The 18,983-nt window shown below is 49.9% G+C and overlaps 7 protein-coding genes across 7 annotated transcripts; 2 read left to right on the plus strand and 5 right to left on the minus strand.

Annotated features, from left to right (window-relative positions):
• Positions 1-459: 459 nt before the first annotated feature.
• Positions 460-2,220, minus strand: ATNIH1004_007095 (uncharacterized protein; the record flags this gene model as incomplete). The annotated part of the gene is made up of 1 exon (XM_033571722.1): positions 460-2,220. One exon carries the CDS (start codon positions 2,218-2,220, stop codon positions 460-462), a length of 1,761 nt encoding a protein of 586 aa, XP_033425037.1.
• A 318-nt stretch (positions 2,221-2,538) lies between these two features.
• sC (sulfate adenylyltransferase) lies at positions 2,539-4,718 on the minus strand (the record flags this gene model as incomplete). Its single annotated transcript, XM_033571723.1, has 5 exons — positions 2,539-3,737; positions 3,795-3,940; positions 4,120-4,302; positions 4,435-4,462; positions 4,550-4,718. The coding sequence occupies 5 exons, from the start codon at positions 4,716-4,718 to the stop codon at positions 2,539-2,541; spliced, it is 1,725 nt and encodes a 574-aa protein (XP_033425038.1).
• A 2,340-nt stretch (positions 4,719-7,058) lies between these two features.
• Positions 7,059-8,027, minus strand: met16 (phosphoadenylyl-sulfate reductase (thioredoxin); the record flags this gene model as incomplete). Its single annotated transcript, XM_033571724.1, has 2 exons — positions 7,059-7,807; positions 7,868-8,027. The coding sequence occupies 2 exons, from the start codon at positions 8,025-8,027 to the stop codon at positions 7,059-7,061; spliced, it is 909 nt and encodes a 302-aa protein (XP_033425039.1).
• A 1,057-nt stretch (positions 8,028-9,084) lies between these two features.
• Positions 9,085-10,657, plus strand: ATNIH1004_007098 (phosphoserine phosphatase SerB; the record flags this gene model as incomplete). The annotated part of the gene is made up of 3 exons (XM_033571725.1): positions 9,085-9,921; positions 9,976-10,233; positions 10,334-10,657. The coding sequence occupies 3 exons, from the start codon at positions 9,085-9,087 to the stop codon at positions 10,655-10,657; spliced, it is 1,419 nt and encodes a 472-aa protein (XP_033425040.1).
• Positions 10,658-11,276: 619 nt separating this feature from the next.
• ATNIH1004_007099 (lipoate synthase) lies at positions 11,277-12,536 on the minus strand (the record flags this gene model as incomplete). Its single annotated transcript, XM_033571726.1, has 1 exon — positions 11,277-12,536. The coding sequence occupies one exon, from the start codon at positions 12,534-12,536 to the stop codon at positions 11,277-11,279; it is 1,260 nt and encodes a 419-aa protein (XP_033425041.1).
• Positions 12,537-13,141: 605 nt separating this feature from the next.
• On the minus strand, positions 13,142-15,188 carry ATNIH1004_007100 (uncharacterized protein; the record flags this gene model as incomplete). Its single annotated transcript, XM_033571727.1, has 2 exons — positions 13,142-14,074; positions 14,124-15,188. 2 exons carry the CDS (start codon positions 15,186-15,188, stop codon positions 13,142-13,144), a joined length of 1,998 nt encoding a protein of 665 aa, XP_033425042.1.
• A 1,097-nt stretch (positions 15,189-16,285) lies between these two features.
• IPI3 (putative ribosomal assembly complex component Ipi3) lies at positions 16,286-18,105 on the plus strand (the record flags this gene model as incomplete). Its single annotated transcript, XM_033571728.1, has 2 exons — positions 16,286-16,633; positions 16,705-18,105. 2 exons carry the CDS (start codon positions 16,286-16,288, stop codon positions 18,103-18,105), a joined length of 1,749 nt encoding a protein of 582 aa, XP_033425043.1.
• Between the last annotated feature and the right edge of the window lie 878 nt (positions 18,106-18,983).

Here is an 18,983-nt window from a genome sequence, read left to right on the forward strand (position 1 = left end):
TCTCTATCAGCCGGTATATTTTGTCCTGTTTTCTACATCTAATTCATATATATAATTGTTGCCCACATTCTTTTTTAGCCCGACGTTGGTGTGCCTTTGTCGCGTTATATGCATGGGTATACCAGCGTCTATCCATTTGGGTATTTTTAGATGAATCAAAACTTATATATTCCCGGAACATCTACTCACTCTGGTGGAGGTGGACGAGCCAAGAGAAGTGAGATTTGAGCCAGTATTTGTGATAAAAGATAAGCCAAAAAAAAAAAAGTCAGGTAGAAGATATATCAGAGATTTGTCATGCCATTTTATTTCATAGTGCCTTATGCGTCCTATACAATACAGCCACATACTAATAAATACAGTGAAAAGAGATGTGCACATCCACGCCCCCAAAACGCCACGGTATAGTATAATAACAACCCCATCCGCAAACCCTACACAGTCAAGGGAAAAAAAATCTCATACAAACAAAGAACTATTAGGCGCGATGCCCTCCAGACCAGACTCTCCATCGATAATAGGCCACAGTCGATTGATACGATCATCCAGGATGATCTTCTCAGCTTCCCATCTCTTACGTTCAAGGGTCTTGGCTTGAACTCGTTTCTGACCGCCAAACCACGCCTTGGGGGCCCTTTCGATACTCTCAGCCTCATCCTTCTCGGCCTTAGCGACTAGTTGCCCCACCATGGTTTTCCAGTTCTCCAGACCGACGCGGAGACATTCAGCGCAGCGATGGCGCGGGTTCCGGTCCTCGGAGCCGCCTAGTTCGAGAATCGTGGCTTCCGCCATGTCGACGGCGTCGCGGGTCCAGGCGAGGCCTGTTTCCTTGGAAGAAGAAGCGTAGACGATTTCGCCGATGTAAGTCATCAGGCCGGCTTCGTCGCAGGTGGCTGTGGGTGTGCGAAGAGGAGGGTCGTTTCCGGATGGGAGAGGAGCAGGGTACTCAACTGGGATAAAGACGGTCTTGAGGGTGTTGAAGAAGGAGCGGAAAGGATCGTTAGATTTGGGAAGAGAGGGAAGGCCCAAAGTAACTGTGCCAGACGGCGCTGGTGGAAGCGTCCGACGGGCCTTAAGAACGGAGGTGAACAGGGACAGGGACGTGGGTAGATTTCCTTGTCTGGCATGATGGACGGCAAGAGCCGTCGAAACGCGAATGATGTTTTCTGAAGGGAGATTCTTGCCGTCGTTCTTGAGGACGCCTGTTTTTACGTCCACAACTTTCTGGGCCTCCACGGGCGACGCGGCGGTGGCTATATCCATCGCCCAGTTGTACATGTCGCTGGCAGTGCCATGAAGACCTTTGTAGTCGAGCCAATCGGCGTAGGCTAGGGCGGCGTCGAGCTTCTGCCTCGTGTCAAAACCACGTGTAGTCAAGACCTTCATGTAAAAGGACTCCGGGCTGGGAGAGGCCGGCTCGCAATTCTCTTCCTGCGGCACCTTTTTCTGGCCGGCAGGCATAGGTTTAGGGCGGGGATTGGAGGGACCAACGACATACTCCGCCGGTGCAGAGATACGCTGCTTGCGATCTGTCAACCAGCCCTCGAGATTCTCTGCAGCCTTTGCGGCGCCCATCAGGGCCTGGAAATAACCTCTCTTCCACGGCTCACTCTTCGCTGAGACGTCGAGTCCGGTCTTTCCAACTCCCTCGACTAAAAAGCCGCCATCACCCTGTTCAATTACTCCTTTTCCTTCACCCTCCAGGTTTTCCAATCGCTCCAATAGGTCCCGGAGATATCCTGCAACCATGGGCCAATTGGTCATCAACTTGCCGATGTGCTCGGGATTCTGCAGGGCCTGAGCGGACCGTAAGCACCAACGACTCTTCAATGTCCATTCCGGTGGAGTTGGCCATTTATGCTCGATTTCCTCCTGATATACCCCCAGTTTGATCACTTGAAATAGGACCAAGATGGCGTAGAACGATAACCCGATCCGAAGTCCCCGGGAAATCCGTCGTCGATAGTAATCTCGACTCTCTGTGGAGATTAAGCGTGCAAAATGCTGTCGAAGGTGAATAGACAGAGGTGGGAGAGGGCGACTGCTCGCCAGTGGGTAGAGGAAAGGCAGCTGAGGTCGAGTGGACGGACGGGAGACGACGTCGAGGCGGGATTTGTGTGTGAAGGGGCGACTTGGCTGACGCAGGCCATGATAAATCGGTGGCCGCAATAGTCGAGCGGCCCCCGGTATCCGACTGACAGCAACACGGGGGGGCAGCATTCTGTGATTGTCTTTTACCGCGTTTGGTGGGCTGGAAGAGCCATCATCGATTAATTCCAGTCAAGTTCTTTGCGTTTGCATCGTTTGCAGGGGAGGCAAAGCAACTACGTATAGCCATACCGGTCACGTGGCATACTGCAATAAGCATACAAGAGGAAATAAAATTGCTGTCTGCAGACAGAGAATAGAGCCACACGGGATTTTTCAAAGGGAATCTAACTATTGCAATTGAAAGCAGCATATTCTATAACCCGATACGTCCAACGCTTGAGCCCCAGACCCCTTCCTCATAGTACCATACATTACAACTCGGTAATTCTACGCACGGTCAAAATAGCCCTCACTCTCAAGCATGAGGATGATTTCATGGACAATGCTGCGAACGCTCTGCTTCGAGAGGTCAACGGTGAGATCCGCATTGGTAGGAGTCTCGTAAGGGTCGTCAACACCAGTGAAGCCCTTGATCTCACCACGGCGAGCCTTGGCGTAAATACCACGCTTATCGGTCTTCTCGCAGTACTCGAGAGGGGTAGCCACATGGACGAGGAAGAAAGAGCCGCCCTGGTGGGAGACAGCCTCCCGGGCAACGTTCCGAGAATATTCATACGGAGCGATGGGGGCGGCAATAACGGCAGCGCCAGCCCTGGTGAGCTCACCAGCAACGAAGGCGATCCGCTGGATGTTGGTGTGGCGGTCCTCACGGCTGAAGCCCAGCTCAGACGACAACTCGTGGCGGACGGTGTCACCCAGGAGTAGGGTGGTTGTGCGGCCACCCTGCTGGTTCAAGGTGACCTGGAGTGCTCGAGCAATGGCGTCTTTACCCGAGTTCATGTAACCAGTGAAGAAGATGGTGAAGCCCTGAATGGAACGCGGGGGGCTAGATTCGCGGAGGATTTTGACGACTTCGGGATATGTGAACCACTCGGGGATGTGGGCGCCAGTGCGCAGACGCTTGCGGAGCTCAGTACCAGAGATGTCAAGGGTCTTGACACCGGCAGGGACCTCGTCCTTGGGCTTATACTCGTCGGTATCGGGCAGGTAAGTGACCTGTTGGAACTCGACGACATCAATGCCCAGCTCGTCCTTGTACTTTTCAACGGCGTGCTGAGCATCGTAAGGACCGTAGAACTCCTCACCCTTAGAGTTCTTACCCGGACCGGCGTGGTCGCGGCCAACGATAAAGTGGGTGGCACCGTGGTTTTTACGGATGATGGCATGCCAGATAGCCTCACGGGGACCACCCATACGCATAGCCAGGGGCAGCAGACCCAAGACGGCCATTCCGTTGGGGTATCGAGGAAGGAGGGCTTGGTAGGCACGGACACGGGTGAAGTGGTCAATATCACCAGGCTTGGTGAGACCGACAACAGGGTGGATCAAGACATTGGCCTGACGAGCGCGAGCAGCACGAACGGTGAGCTCACGGTGGGCTCTGTGCATGGGGTTTCTCGTCTGGAAAGCGACAACTCGGTTCCAGCCGAGCTTGTCAAAATGCACACGCAGCTCTGCGGGGGTGTCTAGAGTCCCAGTCAATCACCGTTTCAAGGCGTTTTATGCAACCAGAAAACACATACAGCGCAGTGCGACATAGTCGTAGTGGTTTAGTTTGTTCACAGCTTCCACCCTTCCACCAATATAGAATTCATGAACCTTCGTGTTCAGATACTTGATAGCGGGATGTTCCTCATCGCCGCCAAAAACCAGCTTCGCTTCCTTTTCTCTAAACACGAAAGACAGACAGTTAGTTACACCACATCATTCAGACCCACTCTAAGCGGCAATCAGGAGCTATGACTAGCATTGTCCCTGTACAGGAAACACAGGATCAAGCTAGGTATCAAGTGATCACCTTTGCAAAGGATAATGAGGTGTAACAGAATGAGCAAAAAACCAACTCACTTGTCAGCACGGTAGATGTCATCGATGGTCAAAATGGCCAGATTGCGGTCATCTCGGAAGTCACGCAGAGTGACCCGAGAGCCAGCCTGAAGCTTGCCATCATTGATGACTTCCTGGGAGGCGTCGAGGGTGATGGGCATAGAAAACAGGTTGCCATCGGCAAGACGGCAGTTCTCACAGACGCTATATGAGGGATAGTGTGGTCAGCCAGATGGTCGACGGGCGCCATTGAAGGTGGGGTTATCTTGGGATTCGCTCGCAATTTTCTTCTCAATTTATTGGGTTGAGCAATGGGATGGGTGTAAGGCAGTATACCTGTCAAAATCCTTTTGGTTCATGAAGCCTGAGGTGGAAATATACAAGTCAGCCTAGATGACCCAAGCGTTGTTGCCAAAATACCAAGGCGTATCTGAGATTTAATTGTACATACCCTCCAGAGGACTGAACCCTCCATTCATGATCAATTCGAGATCACACAGCTGGCGCTCGGAGAGAACGATGGCGGGTAGGTCCTCCGCCTCTGCGGCCAACTGATCATGGCGGGGAGCATCGCGAGCAATAAGGTCCTTCAGGACTCCGCCGTGAGGAGGGTTGGCCATTGTGTAGGCGGAAAGAGTTTAATTAGGGGGAGGAGGAGTGGTTAGGAAAGAAGAAAGGAAGGACGAAGAGACAGATGGGGGAAGGGGGAGGGAGAAATAAGAATTACTTAGGAGGGGAAGGAGGGGGAGTGGATGTAGAGAGGGGTTCCAATGCTGCAGTAGAAGAGAATGGAGACAGGGAAGGGACATGAAATATATTATAGCTCAACTAAAGAAGGACAAAAAAAAAAAAAAAAACTAGCAGAACGTCCCCCACGAGTTCAAAGTACCGCGACACATACAATCCAGTCCCATGTTATTTCTCGAATGTCGCCATTGCTCGTTCTAGGCAAATCCTCCCACAAAGTCGTCAGTCGGTGGAGACGCTGATGATCGTTCCCCTTCGGTCGCTCTTGGCATGACTACTAATTCCGCGGTGGCTTCAATTGTATTGATATAATTATGCCGCTCTTTTTCCTAACCTTGTCGACACATCAGAAATGTACTTGAATACTATCCGGTCATTATGATCACCCCCATGCTCACTGGTTCCCCTCTATATTTCTAGATCAATATCCTAGACAAGCCGTGATTTTCAGGGAAGATCGGGAAATTTAATTCGGGATTTCTTTGACTTCATCACTCCCTTTCCACTCGACAACTGGTAAAAACACCATGAGAGAGTGATACCAACTTCCATCTTCTCACCTATCAAGCGATTCCATCCCACTGCAATTAGAACAAAGCTTTCGGTCGGCCCGTCACGTGGCTGCCATCACGACATCCTCCGCATGGCTTGCGTGATTGCAAATCCACCCTCCAGTTACGGTCTAGCGCGTAGGCCTAGCGCCGATCAGGTGATGGTCTTGGCGGGGCTTCCTGAGTCGGAGTCCCTGCGGACTCCTGAAGGTCCAACTCTGCCATGACTAGTCCGTCTCCTATACTCCATACATTACTCCAGCAAAGGTTGATTCCTTATGTGTTGAGTAAATCGCAATTTCCTTGGTCGGTAGTCTGAAGCAAGTAGATTGGCTGACAGTTAACGCGTCAACGACCACGTATGCACGGGAAATAGTGCACTGTATTTAAGTGATCTGTTTATGAAGAGTCAAGGTTATAAAACATATAATTCTTTAATTCCGCTGTCATTCGCCTCTATATAGGAAATAAAAGTTTACACCCCCACACTGCCAACTTATATAAGGGTTCGCTTCCATGGCGACGAACCAATGAAACTCCATATCCTTTGCACACTAATGCTCCATAAATACATATATTCCTGTATTGAGACTAATGCGAGGCACATAATAATCCTTGAAGTAGGCAAAGTATACGGCGAGGTAAAAGAAACCATAGAACTTGCCGACCCTGGAGTTATCACTGAACGGCGTCATCCTCGGCATTTTTAAGCACTTCTTCCTCCTTCGACCCTGCTCACCCAAAATCCCAACAATAAAATGGCATAGTTGCCTTGTTTTTCCTTTCAAACTGCCCAGTGAATCAATTTCATACAGCTAATCTTGATTCGCTGGGGTACTTGATAAGATTGATAAGATAAGATCTTCGCCAATCCATGGTCTAGGCAGAAATGAGTCAGGAACCACTATGTCGTTCAATGGCGCAATCCCGCCACTCGATGGCTAATTGCGCACAGCTCATAGCTTTTCCATGTAGCCTTCGAGAAGATGGCTCCGCCCCACAGGAGAACGCTTGGTAATGAGTTGGGGCAGTGCACTGATGGATTGTTTGTAGATTATAAATGCTCATATCGGAGTAGTAGTCTCTGGAGGCTCTATTGGTTAAGTACCGTGAAATACTAGTACCCTCGGTAGTCGCCTTTTCGGTTTCCTCGTATTGGGGTAATGGTCTGTTGGGGATAGATTCAACATTGCCGTTTTTCCTTTGTGGTTTCCCTGCCTCGAAAAAAGAAACAAAGTACGCTGGAAATATCAGTCTCGCCTGACTTAACGAGAATACTACTCTGTACACTTGACAGAAGTCAAATAGAAACTACTCCGTTGATGTGGAAAATAAAATAAGGAGAAATGAAACATTTAGCCATTTCTGTCATACTGGCCATTATCATAGTTGACCATCTGGCCGTCGTTCGTGAAGTGTGCCAACCAGCTATGTACAATCTATCATCTTGGATTGGGGTTGACAAAATAGAAAGATTCTCAAAAATTTCCGCCAAACAAACCGGGGAAAAAAACATTCATAACGACATTATTTTGTAAGACCCGTGTCCACCTGAATGGAAGGCAGGAGAAATAAAAGAACGCCATGTAAAACTCGCTAGATATGGTAGTCCCCAAATATAAACGCCGCAAGCAATGCAAACAGTATAAAAGCAATAAAGGTTTATTGGGCAGCTGTGGCAAGAGAGTTTTGCAGAGCTTGTGATAGAGCCTCCTCCTGACGCTTACGCTCCATATCCATCAAGAACTGAGCGTACTTCGATCGAGGGTTGTGGATTCCACATTCTGTCTTCTCTTGACCCTTCCAACGGCCAGATCTCTCATCTTCATTGTCCTTGACGGGCTGGGTGGAGTGGTAATCACCAATGCTCTTGTAACCACGGTCTAACAACTCATTATAAGGGACGTCGTTTTCCTTGACGTACTGCTTGACTTGGTCGAAGGTCCAATTGGCAAGAGGGTTGACTTTAATGAGGCCAGCCTCGTCGACCTCAATGATATCAAGGTCACCGCGCTTACCACCTTGGCTACGGCGGCGACCGGTGAGGACAGCATGAACGTTGAGCTCCCGATAGGCACGCTGGGCTGGCTCAACCTTGGCCACCCAGTCGTAGAACTGATCATCTCTCTCCCAGAGCTGGGCACCATATTTCTTGGCAAACTCCTCCTCTGTCTCAACGCCTGCTGGCTTGTATACATGGATATTGTTGAGAGGGTACCTCTTACGGACCCGGTCGACAAGAGCCAATGTCTCTTTGAAGTGATGAACGGTGTCGAGGAAGATCAGGTCAACCATCTGAGGCCGAGGTACATCCAACTTGGACAACATGTCAAGAGTGACAAGACCCGTGAGGCCGAATGCGGTGGTCTGGAAGAGGTGAGGAAGCGAAGTAACACACCATCTCAAGACATCTACATGGAAGTCAAGCGTTAGCCAAGACAACTACAGAGGGGCAAGCATTCTCAGCTGACCTTGAGGCTCAAGAAACTGCAGTTGCCTGTTGAGAAACTGCAAATGTGGCTTTGTGAAGATGATCTCGGGAGTATAATCATCACTAGAACTGCCACTCACATAGCCAGATTCGGTTCTAGAATCAATGGCCTCTGGCTCAGGAGAGTAGTTGTCAGGCATCTTTGCAGGCATCACGACAGATACTTGTGGAACAAACGTAGAGTAAGTGAAAGAAGCAGGAAAACCAAAGAGTTAATTCAGGGAGTCTATGTATTGGTATAGATATGCAAAATATGGTAATGTCTTGCTTAGAAATTGTAGGCTTGACAAAGCGATGATGTGGGAGGGTAGGAGGAGGGCCACCAGGCAGTCTGATATAGCACAATGACAAGGCAGGGGTAATCACGACATCACCGGCAACCGGAGGCTGCTCTTCACTACCAAAAGCCCTCATACATGCCGGTCAATTCTGCCATTTACGATCACGACATTGCCTGTGACCGCCTGCAATTTCGGGGTTCATTGCTGAAAAGTTTAATTTCCTCATGTATTCAGGAAATCACGCAATAGCTGCGTTTACGGTCCCTGTGGACCACCGGAGGGCTTATGTCACCACTTTCCAGCGGTGCACTTCACTGACAAACGGGCTTTGGTCCATGCTCCAACGTCCCTTCTGGAACCCTGGAGAAGGGAATGGCAAATAGATCTCCATCCAGTCACTTTGCCATTATCATCTTATCACTGGATGTAGATGTCATCGTCGGCTGACCAATCCCCCACGGAGAAGCGAGACTGAGAGATTGGTCAGCAAGGACAGAAATGATGCAACGTAAACCAAAGGGAGCATACATACTAGGCATATTAGATTTACTCTGACAACCTGGCTTCCCAACGTAGACGCCGGACATAAGTCTGGTGAAGTAAGGCTCTGGGGATGGATATCTGCTGAGGAGCTTGATGTGGGTGAGCCTCTGGAGCCCATGCGGGTTCTGCCGGGCGGTGGTATTTCACGTGATGTAATTCCTATCCTGGCTGCCCCGCCACGTGCCGGCGATCAGTGGCTGCAGGGAAGCAATCGATAATTTTCCAAGGAACGTCGGTGCTTGCTTTGGTCCATCTCGCCAGGTTCTTTGGAACACATTAGCCGGGTGGGTTCCATCTCTCATTGAGCACCTTCTCTATCGTCAAGCGCTTGATCTCGCTCTCTATCGCAGTGTCCCAGCTCAAACTGTACGGAATGGCATCACCTAACCCCACCACGGCGACTACCCGTCCACAGCGGCCGGTGCTGCAGCAGACCTTGCGCAGTAAATCGTTCCTTCAAGATCACCAGCAATACAAGCCCTCGGTCCCTGTGAATCAGACAATAGGCAATATCCTGGGGAGCGCGATCGAGTCCGGTGTGGGCTCTTTATCCCTTAACGCCAACCCTATCAGCCCCGATCCCGAGAAGGTGACCGACAGCGGCATCATTCATAGCATCTTCAACCACCAAGGGAATCTCCTTCCTACCGGCACCCCACAGGTCATTGCGACCATATTCTACAAGTCCTCCGATCCCGTTCATCCCCATCTCCATCCGGACTCGTCACCTCGACCTGGAAATACACTGCCGTCCCCCATGGTTCCTGTGGGCTCCGCCCCGACAGTGGATATGGAGAAGATTCCGAGAGAACCTCCAGCGCCGGAACCCGAACCGTTGGATCATCTTTATGGACCCTTCGTATCGCAATTGTGTCTGACCAACTTCCTTCAAATCATGGAATCTCTTCCGATCCCTTACCAGCGCATGAATACCTCCCACCGCTGTATCGACCAACAAGACCAGCCTCGTGTTGTTGAGGTCACCGTCGCGCCGCCTCCTAACCCAGACTATCTCACATTCACGGACCTTCGGAAACACGAGAGTATATGGCGGTTTGAGCGTGAGTGGAACGTGGAGGTTGTACTTCAGAAGGAGAGCGTCTTCCGCCGGCATAAGCGGCTGGTGGTGTTTGACATGGATAGCACTTTGATTCAGAATGAGGTTATTGACGAGATTGCTAAGGTCATTGGTGTAGAGAAGGAAGTCTCGGTAAGTTGGTTTACATGATTTTCAGTACGTCATGGCTGCTAATCCTAAATGTAGGAAATCACGAATCGTGCCATGAACGGTGAGCTGGACTTCTCGGCGTCGCTCAGGGAGCGTGTCAGTTTGCTGAAGGGGGTCCCTGCGGATGTTTATGAAAAGCTGAAGACCATTCTTACCATTTCCCCCGGCGCACGTGAGCTGTGTAAGGCTTTGAAGACTCTTGGCTGCAAGTTGGCCGTTCTAAGTGGAGGGTTCCAGCCTCTTGCGGAATGGTTGGCTGGCGAACTTGGTATTGATTACGCACACGCCAACCATGTACGTGCTACTGCCCCTTAACCTTCTAGCGCATACCTCTAGAATCAAGAGGGCTATACTGTTAACATCCTTGGTTGGCTAATTGTCTTCGTTCATATAGCTCGAGGTTGACCCGACGACCCAAACCCTAACTGGTAGACTTGTTCCGGAATATCCCATTGTTGATGCGACTCGGAAGCGGGCCCTTCTGCAGTCGATTGCTGCAGACCACGGCATTCCGATTTCCCAGACCATGGCTGTTGGCGATGGTGCCAATGATCTTCTCATGCTCCACGCAGCCGGACTTGGTGTCGCCTGGCGCGCAAAGAGCAAGGTACAGCTCGAGGCTCCCACTCGCCTGAATGGCGAAAGCCTCGTGGATATACTCTATCTTCTTGGTCTCACCAAGGACGACATTAAAGAATTGACCTCCGAGGCAGTATGAGAACTGATGAAGAACCGTAGTTAGTGGTAGCCCCTTTCTTGGTTCCGGTGGTTAAGAGTATTACCCAATTTTTTCTGCCAGATGCGGCAATTTGTATTATATATTTTCAACGGATACGTGGTAGCGACGACTACACTTCTGTTTCTTTGTTCATTTTCTCTTTTTTGATCTCATTTTCCATTTGATCATTATTGGGATGGCAAGTATTTGGATGCGGTAGGGATATAATTGGCGATTCTAGTTTTGGAGGGGAAGTAGAGAGCATTTTTTCTGAAGGCATAGGAGTGGAGAAAACCCTGGAGTACATATGAATAGGCTATTGATATTACCGAGCAACGTGCATATTATGAAGTTGATTTTGATTCTATTTGAATCTGTGCTGAAACTTATGTTCTCCATATTATCTCTTTCACTGAGAAGCCATTCTATCCTCCCAACAGTCTAGGCACTGTCCATCCTGACGATCTAAAGCCGGATGCATACACGTACACTTCGAACCCAAAAATGACGATTTTGAACTACCTACCACGGCGTAACCGATGAATGCCGAATAAAACCTGCGCCGATCAAAGCTAAACCAAACGTACATACATAGAACGTGACGAATTCAGGATATATTTCAACGTGTTGCCTCATCAACGGATGCTTTCGTATTGCGGACAGTTTCCTCTCCTGCTCCGCCGGCGGCTGCACGTCTCTTCTTCAACACATTCTCAATGAACGCCTCACCGGCCTTGTAACTGCTGCGAACCAGAGGTCCAGAGGCGCAATAGAGGAAGCCCATGTCTAGAGCCCGCTGGCGCCAGAGCTCGAACTGATCCGGGGTGACATACTCATGCACCGCCATGTGACGTTTCGTCGGACGCATGTACTGACCGAATGTGACGACGTCCACTTTCGCTGCGCGCAACTGCCGAAGCGCATCCCAGAGCTGTTCTTCTGTCTCGCCTAGACCCAGCATGAGCGAGGTTTTCGTGATAAGTGACGGTTCGGCCTTCTTGGCGGCATCGAGCACACGGATGGACTGCTGGAATGTGGCCCGACGGTCCCGGACCTGCGGCGTAAGGGCTTCCACCGTCTCGACATTATGGGCATACACATCCAACCCTGACCGAGCAACCAGAGCCGCCATGTCGAGGTCACCGCCGTAATCACCGGTCAAACACTCGACGAGGATATTAGGAGCCTTCTGCTTGATCTTGATGACGGTCTCCGCGAAATGGCGAGCACCGCCGTCCACGAGATCGTCGCGGTCAACACTCGTCAGGACGATATAACCCAGGCCCCATCGTGAGATGGCCTCGGCGGTATTTTCAGGTTCGTGCGGATCGAGCGGAGGAGGAGTACGAGAGGTCTTCACACTGCAGAAGCGACAGCCACGAGTGCAAGTGTCGCCCATGAGCATGATCGTGGCTGTTGCGGCGGACTTGTCACTCCCCCCCCAGCAGTCAGAGATATTGGGACACCGGGCTTCCTCGCAAACGGTGTGTAGATTCAAGCCTCGGAGGTCTTTCTTCAGTCGTTGGTAGTTCTTCGAGTCAGGAATGGGGGTCTTCAGCCAGGACGGCAAACGGGTCATTTCCTTCTTGCGGCCGGCGGGCCCGACGAGCGCCGTTTTGAGGGCGTAGGCTTCGGATGGATCAAGGGGAGTAGTATTATTGCCACCGGAAACAAAATCAGCAAAAGAAGGACCGGCATTAAGCTTATCCTTGAAGGTTGTCCGACGACGCGGCGTTGTTCCGGGAGCAGCACCGGTGGCGGATGGGGAAGCATCTGTTGTAGCATAGCCACGGTAGCCACTGGGAGCCACTGCTCCCGTCTGGCGCACAGATCTTGTGGAAGAATAGAAAAATCTCAACCCGCTTGTCGATGCAGCCATTGTGAAGGTATATTCGACCTGCAGAGTTGTGAAAGTCGAATTCCGCGGGAAAGCGACGCAGATAACGGAAATGCCACCCATTACTCAGCACACGCTAACCCATATCTGGATTTTCCGCCTGAGGCTTCCCTTTCGTAGCCCTATAGCACGAGTACGATCTATCCTAGGATGATTATGTGTATTTGATGGGTATCATTAGGTCTAGAGCTATACTAGTGATTATATATTAATCACGGTAATTAAGGATACACAGGTACAAAGGAAACAGGAAGGCGATTATGCCACGATAAAAAAACACAATTCACAAGGGTGCCAGGAGCGGGTTATCCAAGGAACAAGAGCCATAATGTGGAGGATATTGTAAACGAACGTGTGGGGTAAAACAGATGAAGTGGAATACAATCTAAATTGTGAGGCTTATGCAATCTGAAGCTTGCCAAAAGTGAGTAACGAAATGAGCTGGAGGGTGACCAAGAGATAAAGAGTGGAATATTGGGAAAACCAGAGAGGGTTCTCAAACAAAATTAAAGAGATATATTGGCAGTTGGCCAGGGTGCGTCAAATAACAAATGCAAAGAGTGTTTTAAGACTAAAGAAAGAGACTCTTAGGACTTAGTCTCTAGGACATGTGCTAACACGAGGACAGCAGATTTCAAGATCTCATCCTGCTTGCCACATATAGCAAAAAGTAGATTGTCAACGATTCGATCCAAGTCTTTGCAAAGATCCGCGCTTCGTGTACCCAGGATACGATTCTTGACCCGTGACGGTGACGGTTGCGAGTATTGTATCCCTAGCGTAGAGCAGACCTTTTCAGGAACAGTATCTAGACGGGATAGGGCGGTTTTATGGGAGAAATTGCTGTTTCTCCGATTAGGACTTGACAAGGAAGTCAAGTAGTTTCGTGCAATCAATGCTGCACAAAGACTGTCGAGTAAATTCTCCACGACATCCGGGAATATCTTGCGGAATGGCCGTATGAGGGCTTTTTCGTTATTGTGACGAAGAAACATGATTACTGGCGATGTCAATTTCAGCATGTGCCGAGGGAAGTCTTTGACCGAATGTTCGAGCTGGTCGATCGTCCACTCATGGTCCCACCACTTCTCCAGTTCCTCTTTCTCCGACATATTCGAAGAATGCCCCGGAGACGTTTGAGATTTCGGTGACGGCTGGGTTTTGGGCGTAACGCCTGGCTTTTGAGGTGATTTCAGACGCTCTTGGCTCGAGGACGGCTTGTCACAAACAACTGTCTCACTCGCACTGCCTGAAGTCAGTGAGCTAGAGTCTGTGTATTCATCCTCCTCTCTATCTTTTCGAAACTGCGGAGAATAATACGAATCATGTGTGATATAGCCACTATCTGACATTTCCATTGGCGTCTCCGGACTGAAAGCCGATATCTCATGCTGGCGATGATCTGGTGTAGAAGGGATTGGGCGCGGTGGTGGAGTTGGAATTGAATAACTGATCGCTGGAGATGACTGACGCGAGATGTCAACCAGTTTCGGCTTCGTTTTACTAGCAACAGCAAGAACCTATCATGATATAAGTATGTGATTTTCGTAAGTGAAAAGAAAATCTTACCAAAGGCTTGTCAGAAGGAGGGACTATTTGACATTTTCTCCAATTGAATTCCTTCGACCTCTCACCCTTGGCCTCTGTTGTTTCTGCTGGAGCTGGTTGAAGCCAGGGTTTGTATTGGGAGAGACTGCTCGGCACCCAGCTTCCTTCGCTAGAGACTGACATAGACCTGCTTCTCAGCGACCCCATCGAGGAGCCTGAGAACTTCCTATTCTGAAGTGTATCCACATCCGAAGGTGGTGTAGGAGACATAGACGACATGCTCTCCGTTGCAATTGACACGGGCGTTAGTTTCCCGTCATCCGATTCACATTGTCTAATTAGGTTGGAATGTGCCATGCGCACATTGGTAGGCCCATCACTCGACTTTTTGCTCACTGGATTCCTTTTCAGTTTGGGAGCGCTGTACGCGTAAGAGGGCTTGGGTTCAGGATTGATGGCACAACTTTTTGGTGTCCCGTGATCAGTATCCGAATCATATTGGGACTTTGGTGAGAAATATGTGGATGACGGAGACGGCTGTGACGACTTCGACTCAGAGAGAGGAGGACTAGGGAGTAGACCGAAGGTTTCCATGCTCGTCGTTGTGAGATTCTGATCAGAACGCCATGTGCGCAGTGTGTGGTTTCCGGACAGCTGCCGTGATACTCTGTTCTCCCTGGCAGATAATGGACCATTATCAAAAGACGGGGATGTTGGTAGACGCAGTTGAAATGGCTGCTTCATCCTACGCACCGATCGGAAAGGTGAAATGCATGCAGGGGCTTGTTCTGCTGGGCGCCTGGCTTGAGACGTGGTATACTCGGATTGGTCTAGACGAGGTGAATTTGAAGGAAGGAAAGACAGCGAGTTCTGCGGCTGTTGTCTTCTCCAGGGCTGTACATTTGGAGAGTAGCGCGGGGAAGCCATGTTGTGTCCCTGAGACATAGAGTCCTCGCCTGGTACATAGTACGAATGTACGCTTCCGTTGGCGTACGTTGGAACATTGTTGGCAGATACCGTGTGTTGATGAAGAGGGTAATGAGCTCTTAGATGCATTTTCGTACGATCCAAGTCCGTTGAGGACATGGTGGGTAAAGGAGGTTCAACCAGTATCAATGTATAAAGTTGGCAGTCAACAAAATGGATGTACAGGAGAGGAACAAACAACCAGAAAGAACAAGCAAGTGACAAGGCCGGAGCGGTGCACAGAATGGCCAACAAAGGCCTTATACTACCAAAAACACCTGCTTTCCAAACATCCCTTGGCTACCTGCGGCAACAAGAAAGCCAGACATCAGGTATGTCTCCCCCCCCTTCGAGAAGTCCACTCAACACACTGGAACAAGAGTAAAGTGTAAAGGGCCACTACGTCTGCCATCCTTGCATGCCAGAGCGAGGTGAGATCAAACACAATGGACGTTCATTGGGTGGGAGGCCCACATTGGGCCACCTGAAGGCGCATAACAACGTGGAAGGTCAGTTTCCAGGCTTCTTGCATTTCGTCACTGCAGGAGAAATGAGACACACAGAGGAAGGCAAATGGGGGGAGTGCCCTAGAAGGAGATCGAAAGGGCGTCACCGTCCTGTCTTTGGCTGAGCTGTTGGGACGGGTAATCAAAACTGAAGCCCCTAGAAACGGGCCCCTTGCGTTGGTTGCTGTGGGTGCAGTGGAATACCTCCATATTTGGAGGAGGCCGTAATTTAAGCAGCATGTGCAAATTTCCCAATCAGAAAGTGGCGGCGGAGAATTCAAATGTATCGAGATGGCTCAAATACCGCCTGGAGACACGAAATTCCTCGACGGGGGATGCAGTACTTGATGAGGATTATCCATCCTCTGCTTCCGTCGGTGCTATGTTGCTGCGAGTCAATTAACCAGTTAGTCCACTTAAACCTAAGGAGGTGAGTTAGCAAGGAGACCAGGGGCAATGGGATATTGGCCAATGTAGGGCCTAGGTCACTTTGTATTGAAAGGTGATTCAATCTATGGAGATGGAGCCGAGAAATCATCCGATAAAAGCGGCAACGAGGCAAACACTGCAAACTCGCCATTTATCGCTTTATCGTAGAAAAAAAAAAAAAAAGTCAGGTCTTTTATCAGTATTTTATTTTAATTTTTTTTTAACCTCTACTCCTCACAAATTCAGAATCGATAATAATATATATCCTTTCTAGGGCTCCCCATGCTCTCAGAGTGTTTTATTGCGTCAACTTTGACGTCTGCCAAAACCCCGGCAACGGCAAGCCTGAGAGATGTAGGAATCTGTCTCCACGAATTTCAACCGGCCCCTACCCTACGTTCGACTTTCAAGAAGAGCTCGACTGCAACCAATTGTCTCGCAGTGAGCCTGTCGCATGTGTTTGCGGCTCAGTCCGAGAAGGCCATTCTACACGTGTATAGTCGAGAGAAGGGAAATCAGGAAGCAACTGTCCCGTTTCCGGAGCGGATTCGCAGCATTGCAATTGCGGGGAGCAAGAATGGTGATGTTGTTGTTTTGGGCACCGAAGGAGGCCGATTGATTTTGTGGGAGGTATGTACAAGGCGATTTTGGAGTTGTTGGTCGCATTGGAGAGGACAAAATCACCTAACAGTATCCCTTAGACGTGCACTGGCAGACAAGTCGCGACAACGGCATCGCATTTAAGTCCAGTGACTGCATTGGTGGTCGACCCCGGCTCGAAATTCATTCTCTCCGGTTCTCAGGATGCCACTGTCCATGTCTGGTCATTAGTTGAGCTTCTGTCTTTTACAAAAGCTCCACCAGGCCGTGATCGACAGGCCCCGAATTCGCCCATCCGGACCTTCTCGAACCATCGCGCCGCCATTACCTCCATCACAGTTGGACATAGCGCCGGTCGATATAACATTGCTGTTTCAGCCGCTCAAGACCACACCGCCGTTGCATGGGACTATCACACAGGCCGTGTCCTACGGACCTTCCTCTTACCATCGAATCCTGTTTCTCTGACACTTGATCCTGTTGACCGGGCTTTCTATGTGGGATATGAAGATGGAAGCATCCAATCAGTAGACTTCTACAAGAGCCAGTCCATCCAACATCCCCTTCATGACCCATCGCTACAGTCCACTCCCTCCCAACCGCCAGCCGAAGACCGATGGTCACCACCCACCGCCGACTGCGGAGCAGTGCATGTGCTCTGTCTCTCTTACGATGGCATGACGCTACTTTCTGGACACCAGAATGGGAAAATTCTCTCCTGGAATGTCGGGAGACGAAAATACGCCTCGACAGTAGCGGACTATACTCATCCTGTGACAAACATGTTTATCCTCCCACCAAACGGCCTCCCCCAGCCAAGCCTCGAGTTGAAAAGGACAGCACACACGGTAGTCAAGCCCCGATATGACAGCACTCTTTCCGAGACGTCAAAGCAGGCCGGAATCGTGCCGGCCGATTACACATTCAGCACGCATCTCCTCACAACATCATCCAGGCCGCCCCAGTCAAGAAACCCTGCCGGCACTACGAGAACAGACCAATTCGGCGACGCGTTCACTCATGCAACGTTTCCGGAATCAATGTTGGAAGAAGGTCTCGCCGAGCTGGCCGCACTGGGCCAACCAGGCGTCATTGGTGTCTCAGTCCCATCCATAGCCCAATCAACAACCGCAACGAACGAGGACACTGCCGTGAAGGATTCACACATCGCGTCTCTAGAGGCTGAAATCGCAATGCTCAAGAAGAAGGCGTTCGTCAGCGAGACCGCCCGACAAACCAGTACAAACGAGGTGACCAAACTGCGCGCCGACCTCGTCCATTTACACGATTACATCAACGATCTCCACCAGAAACAAAAGCAGACGCAGCGGGAACGGGTTCTGCGACAGGCGCGCAAAGAGGAACGCGAAACCAAAAGAAGAGAAGCTTGGTTCGCGGCCGAAAAGAAGGGCAAAAAGGGAGACGTCGTCCTACGGGAAATGGAAGCGGAAGATAGTGTGCAGACTAGCGGCACAGATGATCTTAGCAGCGATGAACAATAATTACTTTGTTTGTTGTGTTGTTTTGATTGGTATTTCTCTCGTGTCTTTACGATGTCTCCATAAGTACAGGGCATAAGTTCATCAGGCGCAACGGTTGAAAAGGTGTGGTTGTTTGGATCTGCATATAGATGGCAATGGGTGGCGCATCATGCATCGTCTCTTATAGTATAACATAGAATACTGTATATAGGAATGGCCCGGCAGCAGTCTGGACCGAATTCTACAGCATCTACTCATTGCTCTCTTGATAGGTAAAATAGATGCATGCATTGTTGAAAAACCCAGCCATACAATAGAATGCAGCGTTCACGCTATGCTAGATAAACCCATAATAACCTGTAAGAGAAAGGAGGAAATAAAAGGACGGACACTCGTTTCAGACATGTCACAAACAATAGAATGAGGAAATTGAGAGGTGAGGGGGGAAAGGGGAAATAAAAGGATAACAAGAAAAGAAACAAATAACAACGAAGTGCACTGATATTATCGAAATGATCTGAAAACTCCATCCCTCGAAATGCTCGAACTGAAAGACACAAACAATGAATCTCGAAATCCATCAAGACTGGCTGATCGACTAATGAGCCTAGGATCTGCAGGACCGTTGCAGATTCTCAACTTGTCACAGCCGCGTGTTTGACCTCCTGATTCTTGGATCGTCGCACCCCAGACAGGGCCAGGTATGTAAATGGCGGCTAGCCCGATAGAACGTATTAAAAATAGCTTGGTCAGTTTTTTGTTCTTTCTTTCCCACCCTTTGAAAGCTATCCTACTATCAAAGGATGACAGATACCAGTCCTGCAGGCCCGTTCCAGACGGGAGACAAAGGAAGGGGGAAGGGGAAGGAGAGAAGGATGAAAAACGACAGAAACTGCCTG

Source organism: Aspergillus tanneri (assembly GCF_003426965.1).
Source record: "Aspergillus tanneri strain NIH1004 chromosome Unknown AapTan_7_pilon_pilon_pilon, whole genome shotgun sequence".
NCBI classification, from domain to species: Eukaryota; Fungi; Ascomycota; class Eurotiomycetes; order Eurotiales; family Aspergillaceae; genus Aspergillus; species Aspergillus tanneri.